This window comes from Mobula hypostoma, chromosome 7 (genome assembly GCF_963921235.1).
Source record: "Mobula hypostoma chromosome 7, sMobHyp1.1, whole genome shotgun sequence".
In the NCBI taxonomy this organism is placed as follows: Eukaryota; Metazoa; Chordata; class Chondrichthyes; order Myliobatiformes; family Myliobatidae; genus Mobula; species Mobula hypostoma.
In genome coordinates this window covers 145,079,202-145,101,588 of record NC_086103.1, presented here as the reverse complement: position 1 = coordinate 145,101,588, position 22,387 = coordinate 145,079,202, and the positions used below count along the sequence as shown (strand labels likewise).

The 22,387-nt window shown below is 41.7% G+C and overlaps 1 protein-coding gene across 2 annotated transcripts in view; it reads right to left on the bottom strand.

Moving 5' to 3' along the window:
• Positions 1–22,387, bottom strand: part of LOC134349618 (anoctamin-7-like) — a 66,750-nt gene that overhangs the window by 14,263 nt on the left and 30,100 nt on the right. For both annotated transcript variants that reach the window (XM_063054207.1, XM_063054206.1), the window contains exons 11-17: positions 22,054–22,143; positions 20,344–20,496; positions 16,090–16,126; positions 8,579–8,688; positions 8,339–8,490; positions 6,821–6,989; positions 4,970–5,099 (exon numbers count right to left, since the gene is read on the bottom strand). In XM_063054207.1, the coding sequence (XP_062910277.1) occupies positions 4,970–5,099; positions 6,821–6,989; positions 8,339–8,490; positions 8,579–8,688; positions 16,090–16,126; positions 20,344–20,496; positions 22,054–22,143 (841 nt within the window). The remainder of the gene's footprint in view (positions 1–4,969; positions 5,100–6,820; positions 6,990–8,338; positions 8,491–8,578; positions 8,689–16,089; positions 16,127–20,343; positions 20,497–22,053; positions 22,144–22,387) is intronic.

Here is a 22,387-nt window from a genome sequence, read left to right as displayed (position 1 = left end):
ACTGTGTGTCCGACAGAGTGATCAGCAGCACTGGGGCTCCACAGGGGACTGTCTTGTCTCCCTTTCTCTTCACCATTTACACCTCGGACTTCAACTACTGCACAGAGTCTTGTCATCTTCAGAAGTTTTCGGATGACTCTGCCATAGTTGGATGCATCAGCAAGGGAGATGAGGTTGAGTACAGGGCTACGGTAGGAAACTTTGTCACATGGTGTGAGCAGAATTATCTGCAGCTTAATGTGAAAAAGACTAAGGAGCTGGTGGTAGACCTGAGGAGAACTAAGGTACCGGTGACCCCTGTTTCCATCCAGGGGGTCAGTGTGGACATGGTGGAGGTTTACAAATACCTGGGAATACGAATTGACAATAAACTGGACTGGTCAAAGAACACTGAGGCTGTCTACAAGAAGGGTCAGAGCCGTCTCTATTTCCTGAGGAGACTGAGGTCCTTTATCATCTGCCGGACGATGCTGAGGATGTTCTACGAGTCTGTGGTGGCCAGTGCTATCATGTTTGCTGTTGTGTGCTGGGGCAGCAGGCTGAGGGTAGCAGACACCAACAGAATCAACAAACTCATCCGTAAGGGCAGTGATGTTGTGGGGATGGAACTGGACTCTCTCACGGTGGTGTCTGAAAAGAGGATGCTGTCTAAGTTGCATGCCATCTTGGTCAATGTCTCCCATCCACTACATAATGTACTGGGTGGGCACAGGAGTACATTCAGCCAGAGACTCACTCCACTGAGATGCAACACTGAGCGTCACAGGAAGTCATTCCTGCCTGTGGCCATCAAACTTTACAACTCCTCCCTTGGAGGATCAGACACCCTGAGCCAATAGGCTGGTCCTGGACTTATTTCATAATTTACTGGCATAATTTACATATTACTATTTAACTATTTATGGTTCTATTACTATTTATTATTTATGGTGCAACTGCAACGAAAACCAGTTTCCCCCGGGATTAATAAAGTATGACTATGACTATGACTAGTTAGATTAAGGTAAGTAGTGCAAAAACAGAAATGTAAAATAAAAGGGAAAGGAGAGTCAGTGGACGCTGTTTACTTGGATTTTCAGAAGGCCTTCAACAAGGTGCTGCCCATGAGGCTGCTTAATACAGTAAGAGCCCATGGTATTACTGTACAGGAAAGATACTAACATGGGTGGAAGATCAGCTGACTAGCAAGAGGCAAAGAGTGGGAATAAAGGGAGCCTTTTCTGGTTGGCTGCCAGTGACTAATGGTGTTCCACTGGTGTCTATGTTGGGGCCACTTCCTTCACATTATACAGTATGTCAACAATCTTGTATGACAAATTTGATGGCTTTGTGGCCAAGTTTGTAGATGATACAGGGGCAGCTGGTGTTGAGGAAGAGGGGTGGGGAGTGGTTACTGCAGAGGGACTTAGACAGATTGGGAGAATGGACAAAGGGGTGGCAGATGGAATATAGTATAGGGAAGTATATGGTCACGCACTTTGGTAGAAGGAATAAAGGCATAGACTATTTTCTAAATTGGCAAAAAATTCAATAATCAGAGGTGCAAACAAGCTTGGGAATCCTTGTGCAGAATTCCCTAAAGTTAACTTGCAGGCTGAGTCAGTGGTAAGGAAGGCAAATGTAATGTTAGCATTCATTTCAAGAGGACTAGAATATAAGAGCAAGGATGTAATGCTGAGGCTTTATAGGGCATTGGTCAGACCACACAGAGCAGTTTTGGGTCCCATATTTAAAAAAGGATGTTCTGGGATTGGAGAGGGTTCAGAGGAGGTACATGAGAATGATTCCAGGAATGCAAGGGTAATATGCGAGGTGCATTTGATAGCTCTGGGCCTGTACTCACTGGAGTTTAGAAGAATGTGGGGGATCTCATTGAAACCTATTGAATTTTAAAAGGCCCAGAGAGTGTGGATGTGAAGAGGATGTTTCCTATAGTGAGGGAGACTAGGTCCAGAGGGTACTGCATCAGAATAGAGGAACGTCCATTTAGAATGGAGATGAGGAGGAATTTCTTTAGCCAGAGCATGGTGAACCTGTGGAATCCATTGCTAAGGACAGCTGTGAAGGCCAAGTCATTGAGTATGGCTAAAGTGGAGGGTGATAGGTTTTGATTAGTCGGCGCCTCAAAGGTCATGGACAGAAGGCAGGAGAATGGGGCTGAGAGGGATAATAAATCAACCATGATGAAATGGTGGAGCAGAATCAATGGGAAGATGATTTACTTCTGCTCCTATGTCTTATATATGACAATGATAATCCGGTCACTGACCAATTACCATTGTGAACAATTGATTGCCAATTACTGAACACCAGCATTTGAAACTAGTGTATGCACTGGATGTGGGCATTGCAGGCAAGACAAACAGCTACTGTCTATTCCCAAATGCCCACTAGTAGATGGTGGAAGCATTTTTCCTGATTCCCATACTCAAGATGCTTCCATTATGCTGATTACAGCAAATTCCAGGATTTTGACCCAGGACAGTGAAGGAATAGGGATTATACAGAGGATTCCAGTTAATTGGGACACATCAGGACCAATACGTTTCAGAATCAGAATCATTATCACTGGCATATGTGGTGAAATTTGTTAACTTTGCAGCGGCAGTACAACGCAATACTTGATAAATATAGAAAAAACTGGATTACAGCATGTAAAATTATATACTGAATAGTTAAATTAAATAAGTAGTGCAAAAACAGAAATAATAAAAGGTAGTATGCACGGGTTCGATGTCCATTTAGAAATCGGATGGCAGAGGGGAAGAAGCTGTTCCTGAATCGCAGAGTGTGTGCCTTCAGCCTCCTTGCTGAGGGTAACAATGAGAAAAGGGCATGTTCTGGGTCATGGGGATTCTTAGTGATGGACTCTGCCTTCGTAGGCGCTGCTCCTTGCAGATGTCCTGGATACTACACAGGCTAGTACCCATGATGGAACAGACTAATTTTACAACTCTCTGCAGCCTACTTCGATTCTGTGCAGTAGCCCCCACCCCCACCCATCCCCCCACCATACCAGACAGTGATGCAGCCTGTCAGGTTGCTCGCCACTGTATATTTGAAGAAGTTTGAGCGTTTTAGGTGACAAACCAACTCTTCTCAAACTTCCAATGAAATATAATCATTGTCTTGCCTTCTTTATAGCTGCTTTGATATGTTGGGACCAGGTTGGATCCTCAGAGAAACTGACACCCATGAACTTGAAGTTGCTCACTCTCTCTACTTCTGATCCCTCTATGAGGATTGGTTTGTGTTCCCTCCTCTTACCCTTCCTGAAGTCCACTATCAGCTCTTTTGTTTTACTGACATTGAGTGCCAGGTTGTTGCTGTGACACCACTCCACTAGGTGGTATATCTCACGCCGGTATGCCCTCTCATCTCCTTCTGAGATTCTGCCCATCAATGGTTGTATCATCAGCAAATTTATAGATGGCATTTGAGCTATACCTAGCCACACAGTCATGGTATAGAGAGATTAGAGCAGTGAGCTAAGCACATATCCATGAGGTGGCCAGTGTTAGTCGTCAGCAAGGTGGAGATGTTAATACCAATCTGCACAGATTGTGGTCTTCCAGTTAGGAAGTCAAGAATCCAGTTACAGAGGGAGGTACAGAGTCTCAGATTCTGTAGCTTTTCGATCAGGACCATAAGAATGATGATGTTAATCACTGAGCTATAGTTAATGAACAGCATCCTGACTTGGGTATTCATATTGTTCAGGTGATCCAAGGCTGTATGGAGAGCCATTAAGATCGCGTCCGCCGTGGACCCTATTATGGCGATAGGCAAAGTGCAGTGGGTCCAGGTCCTTGCTGAGGCAGGAGTTCATTCCAGCCATGACCAACCTCTCAAAGCAGTTTATCACTGAACGCTTGAAACAACAATGAGCAAAACAGTTCTGAATTGTTTTAAAGCTCATTTCTCACCAACAATCCGTGACAAAAATCTGTTTTTTTGAATACAAGCACACACAACTGAAGTTGTTTAAACACTGTTCATTTTAAGCGCGGCGTAGTGCCTAACGGCCACATAAGTGAACACTTCTGATGCTGATTAGAAACTGTTTGGCAACGGTCCTGTCCCAATTAAGTACTACGGTGTCTCAAATAAATGAAGGAAACCCCGGTTAGTTTCTCCATTAGTTTTTGTCCTTTAAGAATCATCACAAATAAGAGGCTTCCCTAATTTACCAATGGTCAAATTCACTGGAACCGTCTGTTCGGGCTGATGTATGATTTGGAGGGCAAAAAAAGAGATATTTTTCTGGCCTAGCAAAGGCACAAGGACAGGCACCAGTAAAGTCTGGTAGTTAAAATTCAGTAATGGCACTTTGACATATTTAATGATGAACCACAATTCTGCATCTGTGCAAATACCTACGTTTGGCTACAATCAAAACACAGGAGAAACTGGAGTGGTACTTGAGAAGTGATTGAGGAGATAACTAAAAAGGTGCGGAACTTGTCAGTCAGGTTGTAACCTGTTACATGATTCAGCTTGCAGCAGAACCATGCTGAGGGATGGTGCTGGAGCCTGGAGCTTTGAGGATGGAACTGGTGGTCAGGCCTGTGGTTGTACATGTGGTCAGAGTGCATGAGCCACTGTTCACGTGCCGGGCAGCCACTGTTCACGTGCCGGGCAGCCACTGTTCACGTGCCGGGCAGCACACAAGCAGGTGTTCACACAGCGGCAACACCAGCACATGAACATTAATTAATTCCCATGCAGCAGAGCCTGGGGTTAAGTCACGAAGCCCATGTTGTAGCTGGTGTGCAGCTGCTATCCCTCATTAACCACAGAGAAGCAACTTCCACTCCGCTGCATAAAGTCTGGGACCTGAACATTAGGACCTTAATTAACACACCCAACAGCAACAACTCCGCTTTCTTCTGGATTGAAGAAACAACAATGTAGCTTTGTAGAGAATAGCCATTATCCTTCTCTGAAGTATGAAAATCAATATCTTTACCAATGTCTTGAGCCATATGAGCAATGGGGCGTTTGTATATCCGCAGCAATCGTTTGGCATCTAAATGCATGTCTAACCAGATGGTTAGGAAGAAAGCCAAAGGTCCCAGTGGGAAACAAGCAGCAAAAAGCTGTAAAACAAACAGTGCAAGAATCAAATAAACAAGTTCAATTATTCCTTGTGGCCTTTTGTAACTAGGTGATCAATATTTTGAGTGCTGTGATTGAAAAGTTATTTCTTGTTTGTTTCAAATTACAGATCAGTATTATTTCAAAATATTAAATTCAGTCTTGTGACTTTGTTTCATTTAACATGGGTGCATGGAGGCTGAGGGTAGCAGACACCAACAGAATCAACAAACTCATTCGTAAGGCCAGTGATGTTGTGGGGATTGAACTGGACTCTCTGACAGTGGTGTCTGAAAAGAGGATGCTGTCCAAGTTGCATGCCATCTTGGACAATGTCTCCCATCTACTACATAATGTACTGGGTAGGCACAGGAGTACATTCAGCCAGAGACTCATTCCTCCGAGATGCAACACAGAGCGTCATAGGAAGTCATTCCTGCCTGTGGCCATCAAACTTTACAACTCCTCCCTTGGAGGGTCAGACACCCTGATCCAATAAGCTGGTCCTGGATTTATTAATAATTTACTGGCATAATTTACATATTACTATTTAACTATTTATGGTTCTATTACTATTTATTATTTATGGTGCAACTGTAACGAAAACCAATTTCCCCCAGGATCAATAAAGTATGACTATGACTATGACTATTATGCAATTATTAATACAGGAAAAGTCTTTGGAACACAAATTTAACAATATACCTTACAATCAAAATCAGAGACAAAAGAATCAAAATTATTTATTCTGATTTTGACTAGTGGATACAAATCCCAAAGGCATCTATTTTTCTTAATCTTGGATTTCATTTCTATAAAGACTGGAAATCTCTCAGGAAAATGCCGATTTTAATATAAGAATGATTAATTCTGGTTCCACAAGGAAGTGTAGATTGATCCCCTGTTCCTGCATCACTTGCATGTTGATTTGAAAATTCTGATTGATAGCTGTGATTGCAAATTATGGTGGGTTTATTAGGGGATGTGGTTTTGAGGATTCTGTAGTGATGCTGCAAGGTTGCACACCTTTCTGCAGAAATTGCAGTTTTAAAGGGGGAGGGTGCAGAAAATAAACCCACACCTCACTTTCTCTCTCTGCAGCTAACACTGATTTGTAAAAAAGCACCCAGATGTTTTGGCACAGGATCATTTAAAAAAAAAGCACTGTGTGAGTTACACTGTATTGCTGTGCAACATTAATTGCCTGCAGTATTTCTTCCTCTTTCCATCAGCAGCTAATTTGGACAATAATTTATGTTTACCTATAAAAACAGTAGCTGCAGTTCACAGTAATTCATCTAATAAAGTGCTTTGGGATTTCTCAAAGATATGAAGGCTGTTTAACAAACACAATCTATTTTTCTTCTTTATCCAAATGTAAAGGCTGGAACAGTACAGCTGGAGTTAATAAATCATTATTTTTTTATAATTCAAGTTCCACACATTGTTGAGGTAGGCATGCATGTCAGGAAAGTGTTCAAATGGAAGTTCTAATTTCTAGTCATCTGAATTTCTCCAAATGCAACTTTAATACTGGTAACAGTTTTCTTCTGGTAGTTTTGTTTGTTAGGGTATTGACGACTATCATCCAGCTGCTGGGTACATTGTTAATTAAACTTGAGGAAGGAATCTAGATACCAAGTGATCACATCAATATATAGCTCACCTATATATTTACATACGAAAGATATAGGTCAATGTAGTAACAGCTGTTCTATCTTACCATCATGTAACCATACTGGATGACCTTTACAGTGTACTCCTCCAGAGTGAAGTCTCCAAGATCTGGTTTCCTGTCCTCCAGCAGAATATACTCATCTATACTGCTACAGTCTTCCACAGAGAGTATTCTGCTTTTACCACACCATCTGTTCATCAGGCCTTTAAACAATCTTGAAAAAATGCCCAAATGTTAAAATAATAATTACAAAACAATAAAAAAAGAAATTACTCAAATATTCAACACATGTTCCTTCAAATCTTACAACCTATGAAGTATTAATATTAAAAGTTCTTAACATTTGCCACAAATTCTCTGTCTGCTATTGATAGACATTTCCATTAAACTGGTAATTAGTAAAATCCATTACAAATAACTTCATTGACACACAGATACGAGACTGATGTTCCTGCAATAGTGCAGCCTCAGAATGAATTTAAGACCTTATGCATATATTATGAAAAGCAAGAAAATATGAAGTTTAACAAAATATGAAGGGTTTTAGACATGTAATGAGCAAAGTGAAGCATTAACCTGTTTGATGCAATGTTCTTGGTGGAACTGACAAATGCGGAAGATTGCCCAGGTACATACAGTCCACAAAGTGGCACAAATCCAACCTAGCTATTAGTCATCCAACCTGCCCCATTAGTCATCAGCAGAGTGGTGAAGGAGATCATCAAGATGTAACCATTGCTGGGCCTTCAGACCATCCTTCCATTATAAGAGCAGGATTTGGGATATTCACAGTCGATTGCACTAAGTTGAATTCAATTGAGCAAACTTAGTAGCTGACGCCTGCACACAGCAAGGCTAATTTAGGCAGTGATTATTGGCAAGTAACATTCATGGCAAAAAAGCATCAGGCAATGATCATCCCCAATAAGATAGTCTAATCCTTGACATTCAATGATATGACCTGGCCAAATCGCCCAAAATCAACCAGAACTGCAACTGGACCCACCACTTCAGCACCGCAGCTACAAGAGAAGGTCAGAGATGAGGTATCACGCAGCAGCCGACTCACTTCCTGATGGCCCAAACCCTTTTGTTGTACGCTGGGCAGTGAATTCTCTCAGCCTGTCTGCATGCGACTAGCTCTTAAAAACTTCAAGGAGCCCGACTCCACAAGGAACAAAGCAGTCCATACAGAACATAGAAGAGTGCAGTTTAGGAACAAGCCCTTTGGCCCAAACTAATTAAACTGGTAATTAAATGCCTAAATAATCCCTTCTGCCGGCACAATTTCCACATCCCTCCTTTGTCTGCTCATTCACCAACCACAGCTCACTACCACTTTGTCATGGGCAATTAATGTTGGCAATGCCAAAGGATAAAATAAATAAGTAACAATATGTTATTTTATGTGCTCACCTAAGGCATATTAATGCCAGCTTTAACCATACTGAACAGCCAACAACCTAGATCATTTTAAATGCACAATAATACTGCATTTCCCACAACTGCTGCATTATACTACAGTTTAAAATGTACAGGTTAGATTTACAAAAACAGACTTACGGTACAATATTATCATTTACAAATTTTGGAAGTGTTTCTGTGATTATTAAAGTCAGTACTTGAAAGCTAAGTTCGACCATGCAGTTGTTCAGCTCTCCACAATTATCCTCCAGCCAAGGCAAATTAATTGATGTGAACATCTGCTTGTTGTTCTAAAATTAAAATAAAATAATGGTTTGTGTTTTGCAAGGCCTATCCATCAGACAGGATTTTGATAAGCTGTTAAATGCATTAACCTACCGTTTTCAGAAATGCAATGTAAAACAGAGGAGAGTAACTATTGGCAAACTGGAAGGCAAATAACTTTAATATCAGGGCATCATTATATTCAGTCTGAGTCCTGTGGTTTTCTGGAAAAAGAATGAAAGAATGAATGAAAAAATTGCATTAAATTTTACTTTTGTATAACCGATGTGCATCAATTACTGTAAATCCAGTATGGTGCTCAAGTTCTTTCCAGTGGCTGTGGAGGAGGCTACACAGAGGTCGGGGTGAAACATTTAAAAAGGAGCATTCACAGGTTTTTGGCTGTTTTCTGGCAGCCAAATCAAATCGCGATTCATTACCATGGTCATAAGGTAGGGACAAGTGGAGTGGCCATTATGTCAGTGTACAGTGCTAGAGTGGGGAGGCTTTGGCTCAACAGGCTTGAGTAAGGCAAGTTTCTTCTTCATTCTTCATCTGTTAGTACATAATTAGAGCAGTGAGGATGGCTCCAGGGGTTGTGCTTTGTTCTTTGTGTGAGATGTGGGAATTCTGGGGGAGCTCCAGTCTGCCAGATAACTACATCTGCACCAGGTGCATCAATGACCCTCAGTTCATACAGGAAACTGAGGTGGTGATAGGCAGGAGCTACAGGGAGGTAGTCACTCATAAGCTGCAGGAGGCAATACCTGGTGACTGTCAGGAGAAAGAAGGGAAATAAGCAGCAGGTGCAGGCTACCCTTGCGGCCGTTCCCCTCAATAACAAGTATACCACTGTAACACTCGGCCTCATCAACTCATATTCATCTAGGGAAAACTGCCATCTGCCCGCCCAACTGTGTCCCACATTGGTGTAGATGCTGTGTAATGCACCCCAATACAAACCCACAACGTAAAACAGCAGACAGTACATAATATGCGATTAAATGATTACACTTTATAACTCTTATTTTATGATGTGATTAGTAGAAACAAATAAAATAAAAGGCGCCACCCAATAAATTTATCAGTTCTGTGCACAAAATAATTTGTTGGAGCTCACGCTTCCCTCGTTCATCCATAAATGACATCCGAACCGTCGAATTCTGGTATCCGACGTCCTGTGACCACCAAACACTCCCACACTTGTCCTTCCTCTTCACTCGCCTTGCCAAAAGAGACTGTGAACTCTCTCCCCAGTTCCCACCATACAAGATAGCAGAACAGGTCCTTCATTGGTTATTTCCCCCGTTATCTGTAGTTATAACCCAAACATCGCAGCTACAAAGAACCATTACCTCAACAGTTAACATTACAGAGAAGCCATTTCATTATAACACTACAGAGAAGCCATTTTGTTAGCCTTAACAGTTAACATTATAGTTAATATTACTGAGAACCCTACACCACTTTGGACGGGTCTCTGTCACTGAGTTAGGTGCTGTGGCTCAGAAGGGAAGTGGGGAGAAGAGGACTGTGGTAGCGATAAGGAATTCCATAGTTAGAGAAACAAAATTTTCTGGACATGAAAGAGACCCTGTTACCTCCCAGGTGACAGGGGCATCTTGGATCAGGTCCATTTCATTCTAAAGGACGTGAGCAGCCAGAAGTCTTGGTACATGTTGGCACCAATGACATAAGTAGGAAAAGGGAAGAGGTCCTGTAGAGAATATTGAGGGTGTTAGGTAGAAAGCTGAGAAGCAGGACCTCCATGGTAGTCATCTCTGGATTACTGCCTGTGCCACACACCAGTGAGAGTAAGAATGGAAAGATTTTTCAGATAAACGTGTGGCTGAGGAACTGATGCAGGGGGTAGGGCTTCAGATTTCTTGATCATTGGGATCTCTTCTGGGGAAGGTATGGCGGGTACAAAAGGGACAAGCTATGCTTGAACCAGAGGGGGACCAATATCCTTGCAGGCAGGTTTGCTCGAGCTGTTGGAGATGGGTTGAAACTAAATTGGCTTAATTGGGGAATGGGAATCAGAGTGATAGGGCTGAGGAAGGGACAGCTGGTATACAACTAAATGTAGTGTATAGTGAGATGGTCAGGAAGGACAGGCTGATGATAGGGCAGGACTGCAGTCAATGGGATGAGTTGCAGAGAAACATGGAGACAAAATCTAAAAGGGTGGTGAATACGACAAAATGTGTTATATTTGAATGCACGCAGAATACAGAATAAGGTAGATATTCTTGTAGCACAGTTAGAGATTGGCAGGCACCATGTTGTGAGTATCACTGAGTTGTGGCTGAAAGAAGATCATAATTGGGAGCTTAACATCCAAGGATACACCTTCTATTGAAAGGAAAGGCAGATATTTGGATGTGGTAGAGTGGCTGTGTTGGTAAATATGAATTCAAATCCTTAGAAAGAGGTGGTTTATGATTGGAAGATGTAGAGTTAAGAAACTGCAAGCATAAAAAGATCCTAATGGGAGGTATATACAGGCCTGCGAACAGTAGCAAGGACGTGGGCTACTAATTACAACAGGAGATAGAAAACGCACGTTAAAAGGGCAATATTAAGATGTTCATGGAGGATTTCAATATGTAGGTAGATTGAGAAAATCAGGTTAGTGCATTATCCCAAAAGAGAGAATTAGTAGAATGCCTAAGAGATGGCTTTTTAAAGTAGCTTATGGTTGAGTCCACTAGGATTAAGGCTGTTCTGGATTGGGTGTTGTGTAATGAACTGGATTTGGTTAGGGAGCTTAAGGTAAAGGTACCATTAGAAGATAGTAAGCATAATATGGTAGACTTCACCCTGGAATTTGAGAGGGATAAGCTAAAGGCACATGTATCACTATTACAGTGGAGTAAAGAGAATTACAGACACAGAGAGACGAACTGGTCAAAGTTGATTGACAGAGGACACCATCAGGGATGACAGCAGAACAACAATGTCCGGAGTTTTTTGGGGCAATTTGGAAGGCACAGGATAGATGCATCCCAAAGAAGTAGTAGTATTCTAAAAACAGGATGATGCAACCATGGCTGACAAGTAAAAAGCAACATAAAAGCAAAAGAGAGGGCATATCATAGAGAAAAATATCTTGAGCTATATGATACGTGCTAGCCAATAATATCTAATGGGATATCTGGTATCTTTTTCAGATATATACAGAGTAAAGGATAAGGGAGAGTAGATACTGGACCACTGTAAAATGACACTGAAGAGATAGTAATGAGGGACAAGGAAATTGCATCCATCTTCACCGTGGAAGGCAAAAGCAGTATGCTGGAAATTCAAGATCGCCAGGGGGTAGATGCGAGTGCAACTGCTATTACTGAGAAGGAGCTTGGGAAGCTGAAAGATCTGAAGGTGGATAAGTCACCTGAACCAGGTGGACTTCACCCCAGGGTTCAGAAAGAGTTCACTGGGGAGACTGTGGAGACATTGGTAGTGATCTTTCAAGAATCACTAGGTTCTGGCATGGTTCTGGAGGAATGGAAAATTGCAAATGTCACTCCACTCTTCAAGAAGGGAGGGTGGCAGAAAAGGAAATTGTATGCCAATTAGTCTGACCTCAATGGTTGGGAAGATGTTGGAGTCGATAGTTAAGGATGAGGACTCAGGGTAGTTGGAGGCACATGATAAAATAGGTCAAAAGCAACATGGTTTCCTCAAGGGAAAATCTCGCCTGACAAATCTGTTGGAAGTCTTTGATGAAATAACAAGCAGGGTTGACAAAGAAAAAATTGGTGGATGTTGTATACTTGTATTTTCAGAAGGCCTTTGACAAGGTGCCACAGATGAGGTTGCTTAACAAGATAAGAGCTCATGGTATTACAGGAAAGATACTAGCATGGATAGAGGATTGGCAGGAGGCAAAGAGTGGGAATAAAGGGAGCCTTTTCTGGTTGGCTGCTGTGACTGGTGGTGTTCTGCAGGGATTGGCATTAGGACCGCTTCTTTTTACATCATTGCCAATGATTTGGATGACAGAATTGATGGATTTGTGGCCAAGTTTATGGATGATAGGTGGAAGAGCAGGTGGTGTTAAGGAAACAGGAGTCTGCAGAAGGACTTACAGTGCATAGGAAAATGGGCAAAGTAGTATTGGATGTGTATGGTCATGCACTTCAGTAGAAAACTATTTTCTAAAGGCAGAAAATTCAAAAATCCAAGGTGCAAAGGGACTTGGGAGTCCTCGTGCAGGATTCCCTAAAGGTTAACTTGCAGATTGGGTTGGTGGTGAAGAAAGCAAATGCAATGTTAGAATTCATTTTGAGAGGACTAACACATAAAAGCAAATTCTGTAATACTGAGGCTGTATAGAGCACTGGTGAGGCATCACTTGGAGTACTGTGAGCAGTCTTTGTTCCCTAAAAGGATATGCTGACACTGGAAAGGGTTCAGAGGAGGTTCATGAGAATGATTCCAGGAACGAAAGGGTTATCATATGTAACATGCTGTAAGGTTTTACTGCTGTGTAATGGTTTCTCTGTAGCAGCAATGTTTGGGTTATAACTAGAGATAATGGGGTTTGGAATGCTGTTGTTCTTTCTTGTGAGTCTGGAAGAGAGATTTCTGTGGTCTCTGGTTGGCGAGAGGAGAAGGAAGATGTGTGTGGAGAGAGCTGGGAGACGACTGGACGGAGTGGATCGGGAGCGAGGATCCGAAGGTCGGCGATGCTCGGAGGAGGACAATGGTTGAGGAATGGCGGTATTTGTGAGCTCCAATGTGCACTTTTGACTTTTCCCTTAAAATGGGCCCTTTTTCTTTTTATTTTCTTTACTAACCCTATATTCAGATTAAGATTTACAAAGTTCAATCAGTTAATTGCACATGGTGTACTGTTGGATATTTTGCGGTGCGGATTTGTAACCGGGCAACACGTCACGCAGCATCCATACAAACAAGATTTCTCATTCTGGTGGGGCCAGAGGCTGTCTTCCCCTAGATGAACGTGTGCAGCCGAGCCTGAGGGTCACATGTATGAGGAGCATTTGATTGCTCTGGGTCTGTACTCCCTGGAATTTAGAAGAATGTGGGTGGTGGGGGGTGGGGGAGGATCTCAATGAAACATATCAAATGTTGAAAGGCCAAGATAGAGTGGATGTGGAGAGGATGTTTCCAATAGTGGGGGAGACCAGGATCAGAGGACACAACCTCAGAATGGAGGGATGCCCTTGAAGAACAGGGATGAGCTGGAATTTCTTTAGCCAGAGGCTGGTGAATCTGTGGAATTCATTGCCACAGACAGCTGTGTGTATTTATGGTGGAGGTTGATAGGTTCTTGATTAGTCAGAGCATGAAAGATTATGGGCAGAAGTCAGGAGAACACAGCTGAGAGGGAAAATGGATCAGCCATGATGAAATGATGGAGCAGACTCGATAGGTCAAGTAGCCTAACTCCGCTCCTATATTTTATGGTCTTATGAGTATGCCTCTGTGAAGTAACTGTCCAATTTGACTGGAGAGAAGCATGTTAAGCTGTGTATAATGGATTACAATTACCACAGACATTATTTACAGGCATTTCTAATATTCTATTTTTACATGAAATTTCTGAAAAAGCAGTAACCCATTTGCAGACTATATTTACAGTATAGGCATTAGTTCATTGGGTAGGTTAATATCAAAAGGCTTTACCACTGGATCAGAGGTTAGATGGTTGTTCATCTTTTTCTGCCTATTTCACTGTCATGCAATGAAATGGGTTAGGCAAATGTCATTTAAATTTACAGGGCCAAAGTTTTGAGTTGGGAGATTTATTGATGAATTGTTGGGCGCAAGTGTTGTTTGCAAGGCCAGCATTACTTGCCAAGGAGGGAGTGATGAGCCACCTTCTCCAACTCCTGTAATCCTTTTAGTGAAGATATTCCCGCTGTGCAGTTTGGTAGAGGGTTTGATGAATTAGACCCAGCAACAATGAAGGGCCAGCAATACATTTGCAAATGAGGAGAATGTGCAAGCTGGAGGCAGAACTCCGAGTTGTGGCACCTGCAGGATTGTGGGATTGGGAAGTGCTGTCAGAGTTGGCTGGACAAGGAAATTCAGAGTATTTTCAAATTCTTTATGACATAGCTATGTATGCCAGGATAGAGTAACATCAAACTTCTTGGGAGTTTATTCCATCTATGGAGGGGGTATTTTGATTCATGTATAATACCTCTATGTAGCTTTGTCATTGTGAGTATTTAAATCAGCAAAATTGGCCAGCACTGGTACCTGTTACACTGATATAATTTATGGGGTGTCAGTGATAACATAAGTTGTCGAATTTAGCTAGACATCCATGCTATTGGAATTAGTTTTAACAGCCCAGTTGAAAAGTTATTGGGGTAGACAGGAAAATGTAGTTTTAATGTTTTCCCTGGCTGGATTATGTAGAATCAGAAGTCAGAGTTTCAAAATATTCACAGGTCAGGTATTCAGTACTGGGATGATAACATTTTCAACCCAGGAGAAATGAATCTGTGGAACTCTCTATCCAGTACTATCCAGGCTCAATAGTATCTGAGTCTGTGGTGGCCAGTGCTTGTTCTACGAGTCTGTGGTGGCCAGTGCGATCATGTTTGCTGTTGTGTGCTGGGGCAGCAGGCTGAGGGTAGCAGACACCAACAGAATCAACAAACTCATTCGTAAGGCCAGTGATGTTGTGGGGATGGAACTGGACTCTCTCACGGTGGTGTCTGAAAAGAGGATGCTGTCCAAGTTGCATGCCATCTTGGTCAATGTCTCCCATCCACTACATAATGTACTGGGTGGGCACAGGAGTACATTCAGCCAGAGACTCATTCCACCGAGATGCAACACAGAGCGTCATAGGAAGTCATTCCTGCCTGTGGCCATCAAACTTTACAACTCCTCCCTTGGAGGGTCAGACACCCTGAGCCAATAGGCTGGTCCTGGACATATTTCATAATTTACTGGCATAATTTACATATTACTATTTAACTATTTATGGTTTTATTACTATTTATTATTTATGGTGCAACTGTAATGAATACCAATTTCCCCCGGGATCAATAAAGTATGACTATGACTACTAAGTACTGTAAATTCAAGGCAGAGGTTGATAGATTCTCTGTTGTTAGAGGAATCACCAAATGTGGGTTGAGCGGAAGAAAGTTGCACTGAGTTAAAGATGGCAAAGCAGACGTGAGGGGACTAAATAGACTACTTCTGGTTCATATACAGGTGCACAGTACATCAGTGGCAGTGACTTATGTAAGGTGATCATTTAGGAAATCTCTAAGGCACTTGTTCAGTGTTATAGAAGTGACAAATTCCTCTTTGTACATTAGTAATCCTCCATTGGTTTACTATTGTACCACTGACATCTTTAGAATAAAATTACATTATAAGACCTGGAATAGCGATACTCCAAATTACATCAGTTGTCTGTGAATTGGTTTTGATCTAATTGAGCTATTTTAATGTTGTTTTAGATTTCCTCATAAGATTTGCTTCTTTCTCACTGCATTTCTGTTGGTGTTTGTTGTTCCCTGTTATTTACAATATTCATTAGTCTACCTTAAACAATAAGGTTTAAATTGACTGAAGGAATGACGTTCCATAGACAGCACATTGAAACACTTTAACTTACAATTACTTACCCCATTTGGTCATTTTAACTGCGATCAATTGATATATCTAAAATAAATCAAATACATTAATTCATTTTTCTGTATGAGAACACAAAAGTTTCATTCTTTTCAGATTTAAAGTTAAAGTATCAAATAGAAGGAAGATTAATATTCACCCCAGAAACATCTATGCTCTATAATCTATACTATATTGATATTCTACTTTATTATGCATGGGTCTGAAGCCCAAATTGTTGTTTATAATAAAATAATAGTGTGTACAATTCAATATGTGCAGGCTGTGCCTGGTTCTTCTTCAGGGAAACCATGGGTTAAGATTCACAAGTCCTCTTATCTCTAGGGATTTGCTTTATAGAATTAAGGGGAAAGGTCCTGAAACAACACACACAAAATGCTGGAGGAACTCAGCAGGCCAGGCAGCAATTATGGAAAAGAATAAACAGTCGACATTTCGGACCAAGACCCTTCTTCACGACTGGGAAAAAAAAACACTGGGGAAGAGTAGGAAGGTGGGGGAAGGGGAAGAAGAAGTATGAGGTGGCAGGTGATAGGTGAAAACTGGAGAGGGGGAGAGGATGAAATAAAGAGCTGGGAAGTTGACTGGTGAAAGGGATAAAGGGCTAGAGAGGGGGGAATCTGATAAGAGAGGACAGAAAAACATGGAAGAAAGGGAAGGGGGAAGAGCACCAGAAGGAGGTGATGGGCAGGTAAGGAGAATAAGGTTAGAGAGGGAAATGGGAATAGGGAATGGAGAAGGGGGAATGGAGAGGGGGGAATGGCAATTACCAGAAGTTCGAGAAATCGAACTTCCTATCATCAGGTTGGAGGCTAGCCAGATGGAATACAAGGTGTTGCTCCTCCAACCTGAGTGTGACCTCATCGTGGCAGTAGAGGAGGCCACAGACTGACATGTTGGAATTGGAATGGGAAGTAGAATTGAAATGGGTGGCCACCAGGGGTTCCCACTTCTTGTGGCAGACAGAGCGAAGGTGCTTGCCAGAGCAATCTCCCAATCTGCATCGGTTCTCACCGAAATTCAGGAGGCCACACCAGGAGCACTGGTTACAGTAGATAATCCCAAAAGACTCGCTGGTGAAGTGTCGCCTCACCTGGAAGGACAGTTTGGGGCCCTGAATGGTAGTGAGGGCGGAGGTGTAAGGGCACTTGTTCCGCTTGCAAGGATAAGTACCAGGAGGGAGACCACTGGGAAGGGACGAATGGACAAGCAAGTCGTGTAGAGAGCGATCCCTGTGGAAAGCAGGAAGTGGGAAGGGAGGGAAAGATGTGCATGGTGGTGGGATCCCATGGCAGATGGTGGAAGATACAGGAATTATATGCTTGATGTGGAGGCTGGTGGGGTGATAGGTGAGGACAAGGGAAATCTTATCCCTGGTGAGGCAGTGGGATGATGGGGTGAGGGCAGACGTGTGCGAAATGGAAAAGTTGCAGTTGACGGCAGTGCTGATGGTGGAGGAAGAGGTATAGTCCAGGTAGCTGTGAGAGTCAGTGGGCTTATAAAGGATTTCAGTAGATAGACTGTTCCCAGAGATGGAGCAAGGGGAGGGAGGTGTTGGAAATGGACCAGGTAAACTTGAGGGCAGAGTGAAAATTGGAGGCAAAGTTGATGAAGTCAATAAGTTCAGCGTGGGTGCAGGAAGCAGCACCAATGCAGTCATTGATGTAGTGTAGGAAGGGTTGGGGAGCAATGCCGGCATAAGCTTGGAACATGGACTGTTCCACATAGCTGACAAACAGGCAGGCACAGCTGGGAATCATGCAAGTGCCCATGGCTACACCTTTGGTTTGAAGGAAGCAGGATTAGCCGAAGCAGAGATTGTTGAGGGTGAGGACCAGTTCTGCCAGATGTAGAGGTGGAGAGGAACTGGTTGGGTCTATTGTCCAGAAAGAAGCTCCTAGTGTGGCCTCTTGATGGGGGATGGAGGTGTATAGGGACTGGACATCCAGTCCTGAAACTTTCCTCATGGTATTTTGTATAAGACCACATTGACATAGGAGTAGAATTAGGCTATTTGGCCCATCAAATCTACTCCACCATTCCAACATGGCTGATTTATATTCCCCCGTCAGCCCCATTCTCCTGCCAATTCACCTTAACTGTTACTAATCAAGAAGCTACCAACCTCCACTTTAAGTGCACACAATGACTTGACCTCCACAGCCATCCATGATATAGAATCCAACAGATTCACCATTGTATGGCTAAAGAAATTCCTTTTCATTGCTATTCTAAAGGGATGTCTTTCTACTCTGAGGCTATGCCCTCAGGTCCTAGACTCTATCGGAAACATCCTCTCCACGTCCACTATCTAGGCCTTTCAATATTTGATAAGTTTAAATGAGATCCCCCCTCATTCTTCTAAATGTCAAGCGCAAGACAAAATTAATTTATTTTTCCACCCCTTACAAAATAACATTTGACTTAATATCAATAAATCTAATTAAATCACTTACAGTAATATTCTCATTACTACTTCCTTAGACAATATATGCAGTGACATAAATTTAATAGGAAATTGCTGATATTTTCTTTATTTCCAGTTTGTTAGAATCACTTCCCAGATCGGTCCAGAATTTTGTGAATGTACTTAAGACCAACTAACACCCTCTCTATAATCAGCCATTGGGAGAAGAATTTATCCTATTGGCAACTTTCTCTCCCACCTCTTGCCTTAAACTAGCCTTCTTGTCAATGAAATATTAGTATGAAAAACAAAAACAGCTCATGGTGTTCTCGTGATTTTATGCATTTTGCAGGATCTCTCCAGATGTTTGCTGTCATATTAGAATCACACAGCACAGATGGAGGGCACTGTAGGACAAAGGTGAAAGTGCATGGCATGAGAGTACTGATGAAGGGTCTCGGCCTGAAACGTCGACTGTACTCATTTCCATAGATGCTACCTGGCCTGCTGCCTTCCTTCAGCATTTTGTGTGTGTTGCTTGGGTTTCCAGCGTCTGCAGGTTTTCTCTTGTTTGTGATTGGACTTCCCCATCCATTCCACTATCGGAATCTGAATAAATCAGTTATTTTCAGTTAAGCTGTCAGCAACCAGTGGTGTGACGCGGGGATCAACTGTGTATAATCTACATTAATGACTTAAATGGAGTAGATATGCTTATGAATCAAAGATACTTAGGCTGACAATTTATGAGATGAACAAAGCCTATAAAGGGATTATAGCTGGGTGAGGTGAGGGGCCAGAAATTGGCAGAATAAAGTGGGAAGAGATTAGGTTATTTACTTGAAAGAATGAAGACAAAAAGTTATATAAACTGAGTGAGAGAACAAAATATGTTTCAAAATGAATATAGGGTTCTGGTAGATGAAACACAAATGGCATGCAAGTACAGCAAAAATTAGGATAGCTAATGGAAGGTTGGTTTTTAGTGCAAGGGATACAAGTAATTTTACAGGATGGTATTTGGACTACATCTGAAGTATTGTGTATAGCTATAATTTCCATATTTAAAGAAAGATTACACTGGAGGCAGTTCATCTGTCCTTTAATATGGAATCTTTCCTTAAATATGCAATGTATAACTCTGCACTTGATTGTTTTCTGGATATAGGAGTTGACATATATTGGACATTGCATGGGAGGTGGACTTGTTGAAATATACAAGATGCTAAGGGGATTGATAGGGTGCATGATTCCACTAGTGTTCTTCTCTCAGAACACAGTGAATCTTTGGATTTTTCTATCCCCAGAGGTTAGTGGAAGTAAGCTCAGTGAATGTAGTCAAGGTAGAGACTGACATGTGAAACACGTGGGTGGAAAGAGAGCAAGAGAGAGCGAGAGAAAGCCTTTAGTTTCTGATGCTCTGCTACTGAAATTAGTTTATTTTTATTTGTTCTATTAAAACCCGTCATGATTAATGTTTGCAATTGAAATACAAAATTTCTTTTGACATTTACCAAACAAGCAGAAAAATGGCCAAAACAATGATTCCCATTGACACAGACAGACAAAAGCAAATACGGTTTTGTAGGTACCATATCAAACATTTTAATGCTTTGAATAGACAAAATAAGCCAAATACTATGTTTTGAAGGCTTTCAAATAGGAGAGCAATAACGGAAAAAAATGATTGAAATTTACTATAGTTATCGATTTTACCTGGTTTACTCATCATACAAAGCTTTGTTATTTCATGTTTTTATCTTAAATATCACAATCTAGTTACTTTCAAAAAAATATATTAGGACTGCATTATAAACCAAAAATAATCATCTATACTTACTTTTCCCATTACTGAAATGGATAATGCATTGAGTAACGAACTAACAACAGTGGTTAAGAGAAAATATTCCAACGATTTGGAGTCTGTCACTCGAAATCTAGCCCAGGTATTATAAATGACTACTGCCAAGACACTGATGAATACCCAGACCACCTACACATAATACAAAAGGCAAAAAAAAAGGTGATGATTCTCACAAAAAAATCCTTATTCATTTTTAATACGAGTTTGGTTAAGAAATATTAGTTTACAAGGTGTTAGTGCAGTTGAACTTCTGTAATACTTTGGTAATAACGTAACAGAATCTGACCGCACGTTGATGTCCATTGACATTGCAAAACGAGTCTGAAGAAATGAGTTTGTGTACAAAGTAACTTAATACATTACAGGGGACTTCAAATAATGCATTTGCATAGTCAAGTCATGTACATATGAGCATCCCACAATGAGGGTCTGATTCGTCATTTTCTACATCAATATGGCTGAATGTTTCATTTCCACTGGTGATGCCACATTGCCTATCTCTACCCACAGCTCTACTAGAGTAATATGGTTTGCTTCTTCCAGGCTGTATCATAATAGGTGACCTCACTTCACCACTCAGTGATCTAAACCTGCAGTTTCCTTTACTGATATGTATACAGTTTCATCTAGGACCCCTCCTCCCCACCTTCCTTCTCAAATTTTGGAACAGACTGCAAGCCGATGTTTAATGCCTTCGCTCAAACTACAGACATTGCAGTACTTGCAAAGCAATAGAGAGAGCGAGAGGGGGAGAGGGAGATCTACCTTGTATGTTTATGTATTCATTGAGACGCAGCGTGGAACTAGGCCTTTCTGATCCTTTCAGCCACATCACCAGGTAACCCCCAGTTTAATCCTGGCCTAATGACGGGACAATCTACAATGACCAACTAAACTACCGGCTGGCATGGCTTAGGACTGTGGGAGTAAGTATAGCTAAATGAGTCCCAGGAGCCAGTCTTACACTAATATTGCTGATAATCATGGTAAGAACAACCCCAAGAACTCTGCTTGGTTCTGCTTCAGTCTCCAAAAGTGTATGAAGGATTCCAGTGACTTTGGGAAGGACCTTGCTAGAGTCAGTGTTTTCCAATGTAGGGGGGGAGAGATCCCTGGGTATCCACAAAGATGTTACACGGGGTCCTGGGAATTTACCTGTGCTTCCCTGGCTCATGTTCTCTGGTTTGCAGATTATTTTACATTTGAAAACATTAAAGAGAAGCACATTTACCTTCCATTCTGCATCATAACCTGGATGAGGAACTTGTCTCATTAGTGCAGTTTGAAAAGGGGTCCGTCAACAAAAAAAAAGCTTTGTAACCTCTGTCACACGTTCCTTTGTGCCTGGATGATTACCGAATGAGCTGCTGGATTACCACACAAACAACATCCCTGATCACAAAACTTGACTTCACAAAACAAATATAGCAGATCACCCAGTGAGCGAGAGTCAAAGCTGACTGCTTACACTGATTATCCATGTTCTTCTGCATGCTGTGTCTGGGGACTTGGTCGTTGCCCTTAAGTCACCATTCTGAGCGTCACATGCAGCGTTAGTCCCATCCTAATACTGTTCTCATTCAGGTGTGCTATGTGCCAAGGAAATGGCACATTTTGAAGGGTTAAATTAAGAGGGATTTAAAATAAAAGGAAATATATGAAAGGGAATTCATTGAAAATCCTTACCATTAGAATTCCCACTGAAAATGAAAGCACATATTTTAGCTGTTGTCTGCGAGATGAGTAGAAGGCTTCAGGTTCACCTGTGATTCGGTCCTGAAAGATTTGAGAATATTAGGACAATTTAGAAACTATGCTTTTAAACAATGACAGTCAAGATCGACTTCCCTCAGATAAAAGAAAACAATGTTTTCAATTACTGTGTTAAGAAATGGCAGGATCAACAAGAGATAGAAAAAAAATTAATAGTATTAATTGACTCCAGGTGAAAAAAACAACACAAAACCTTCAGCATGCCAGGTATCAGCTGCAGAGAGACCTGACAATGTCTGCACTCCAA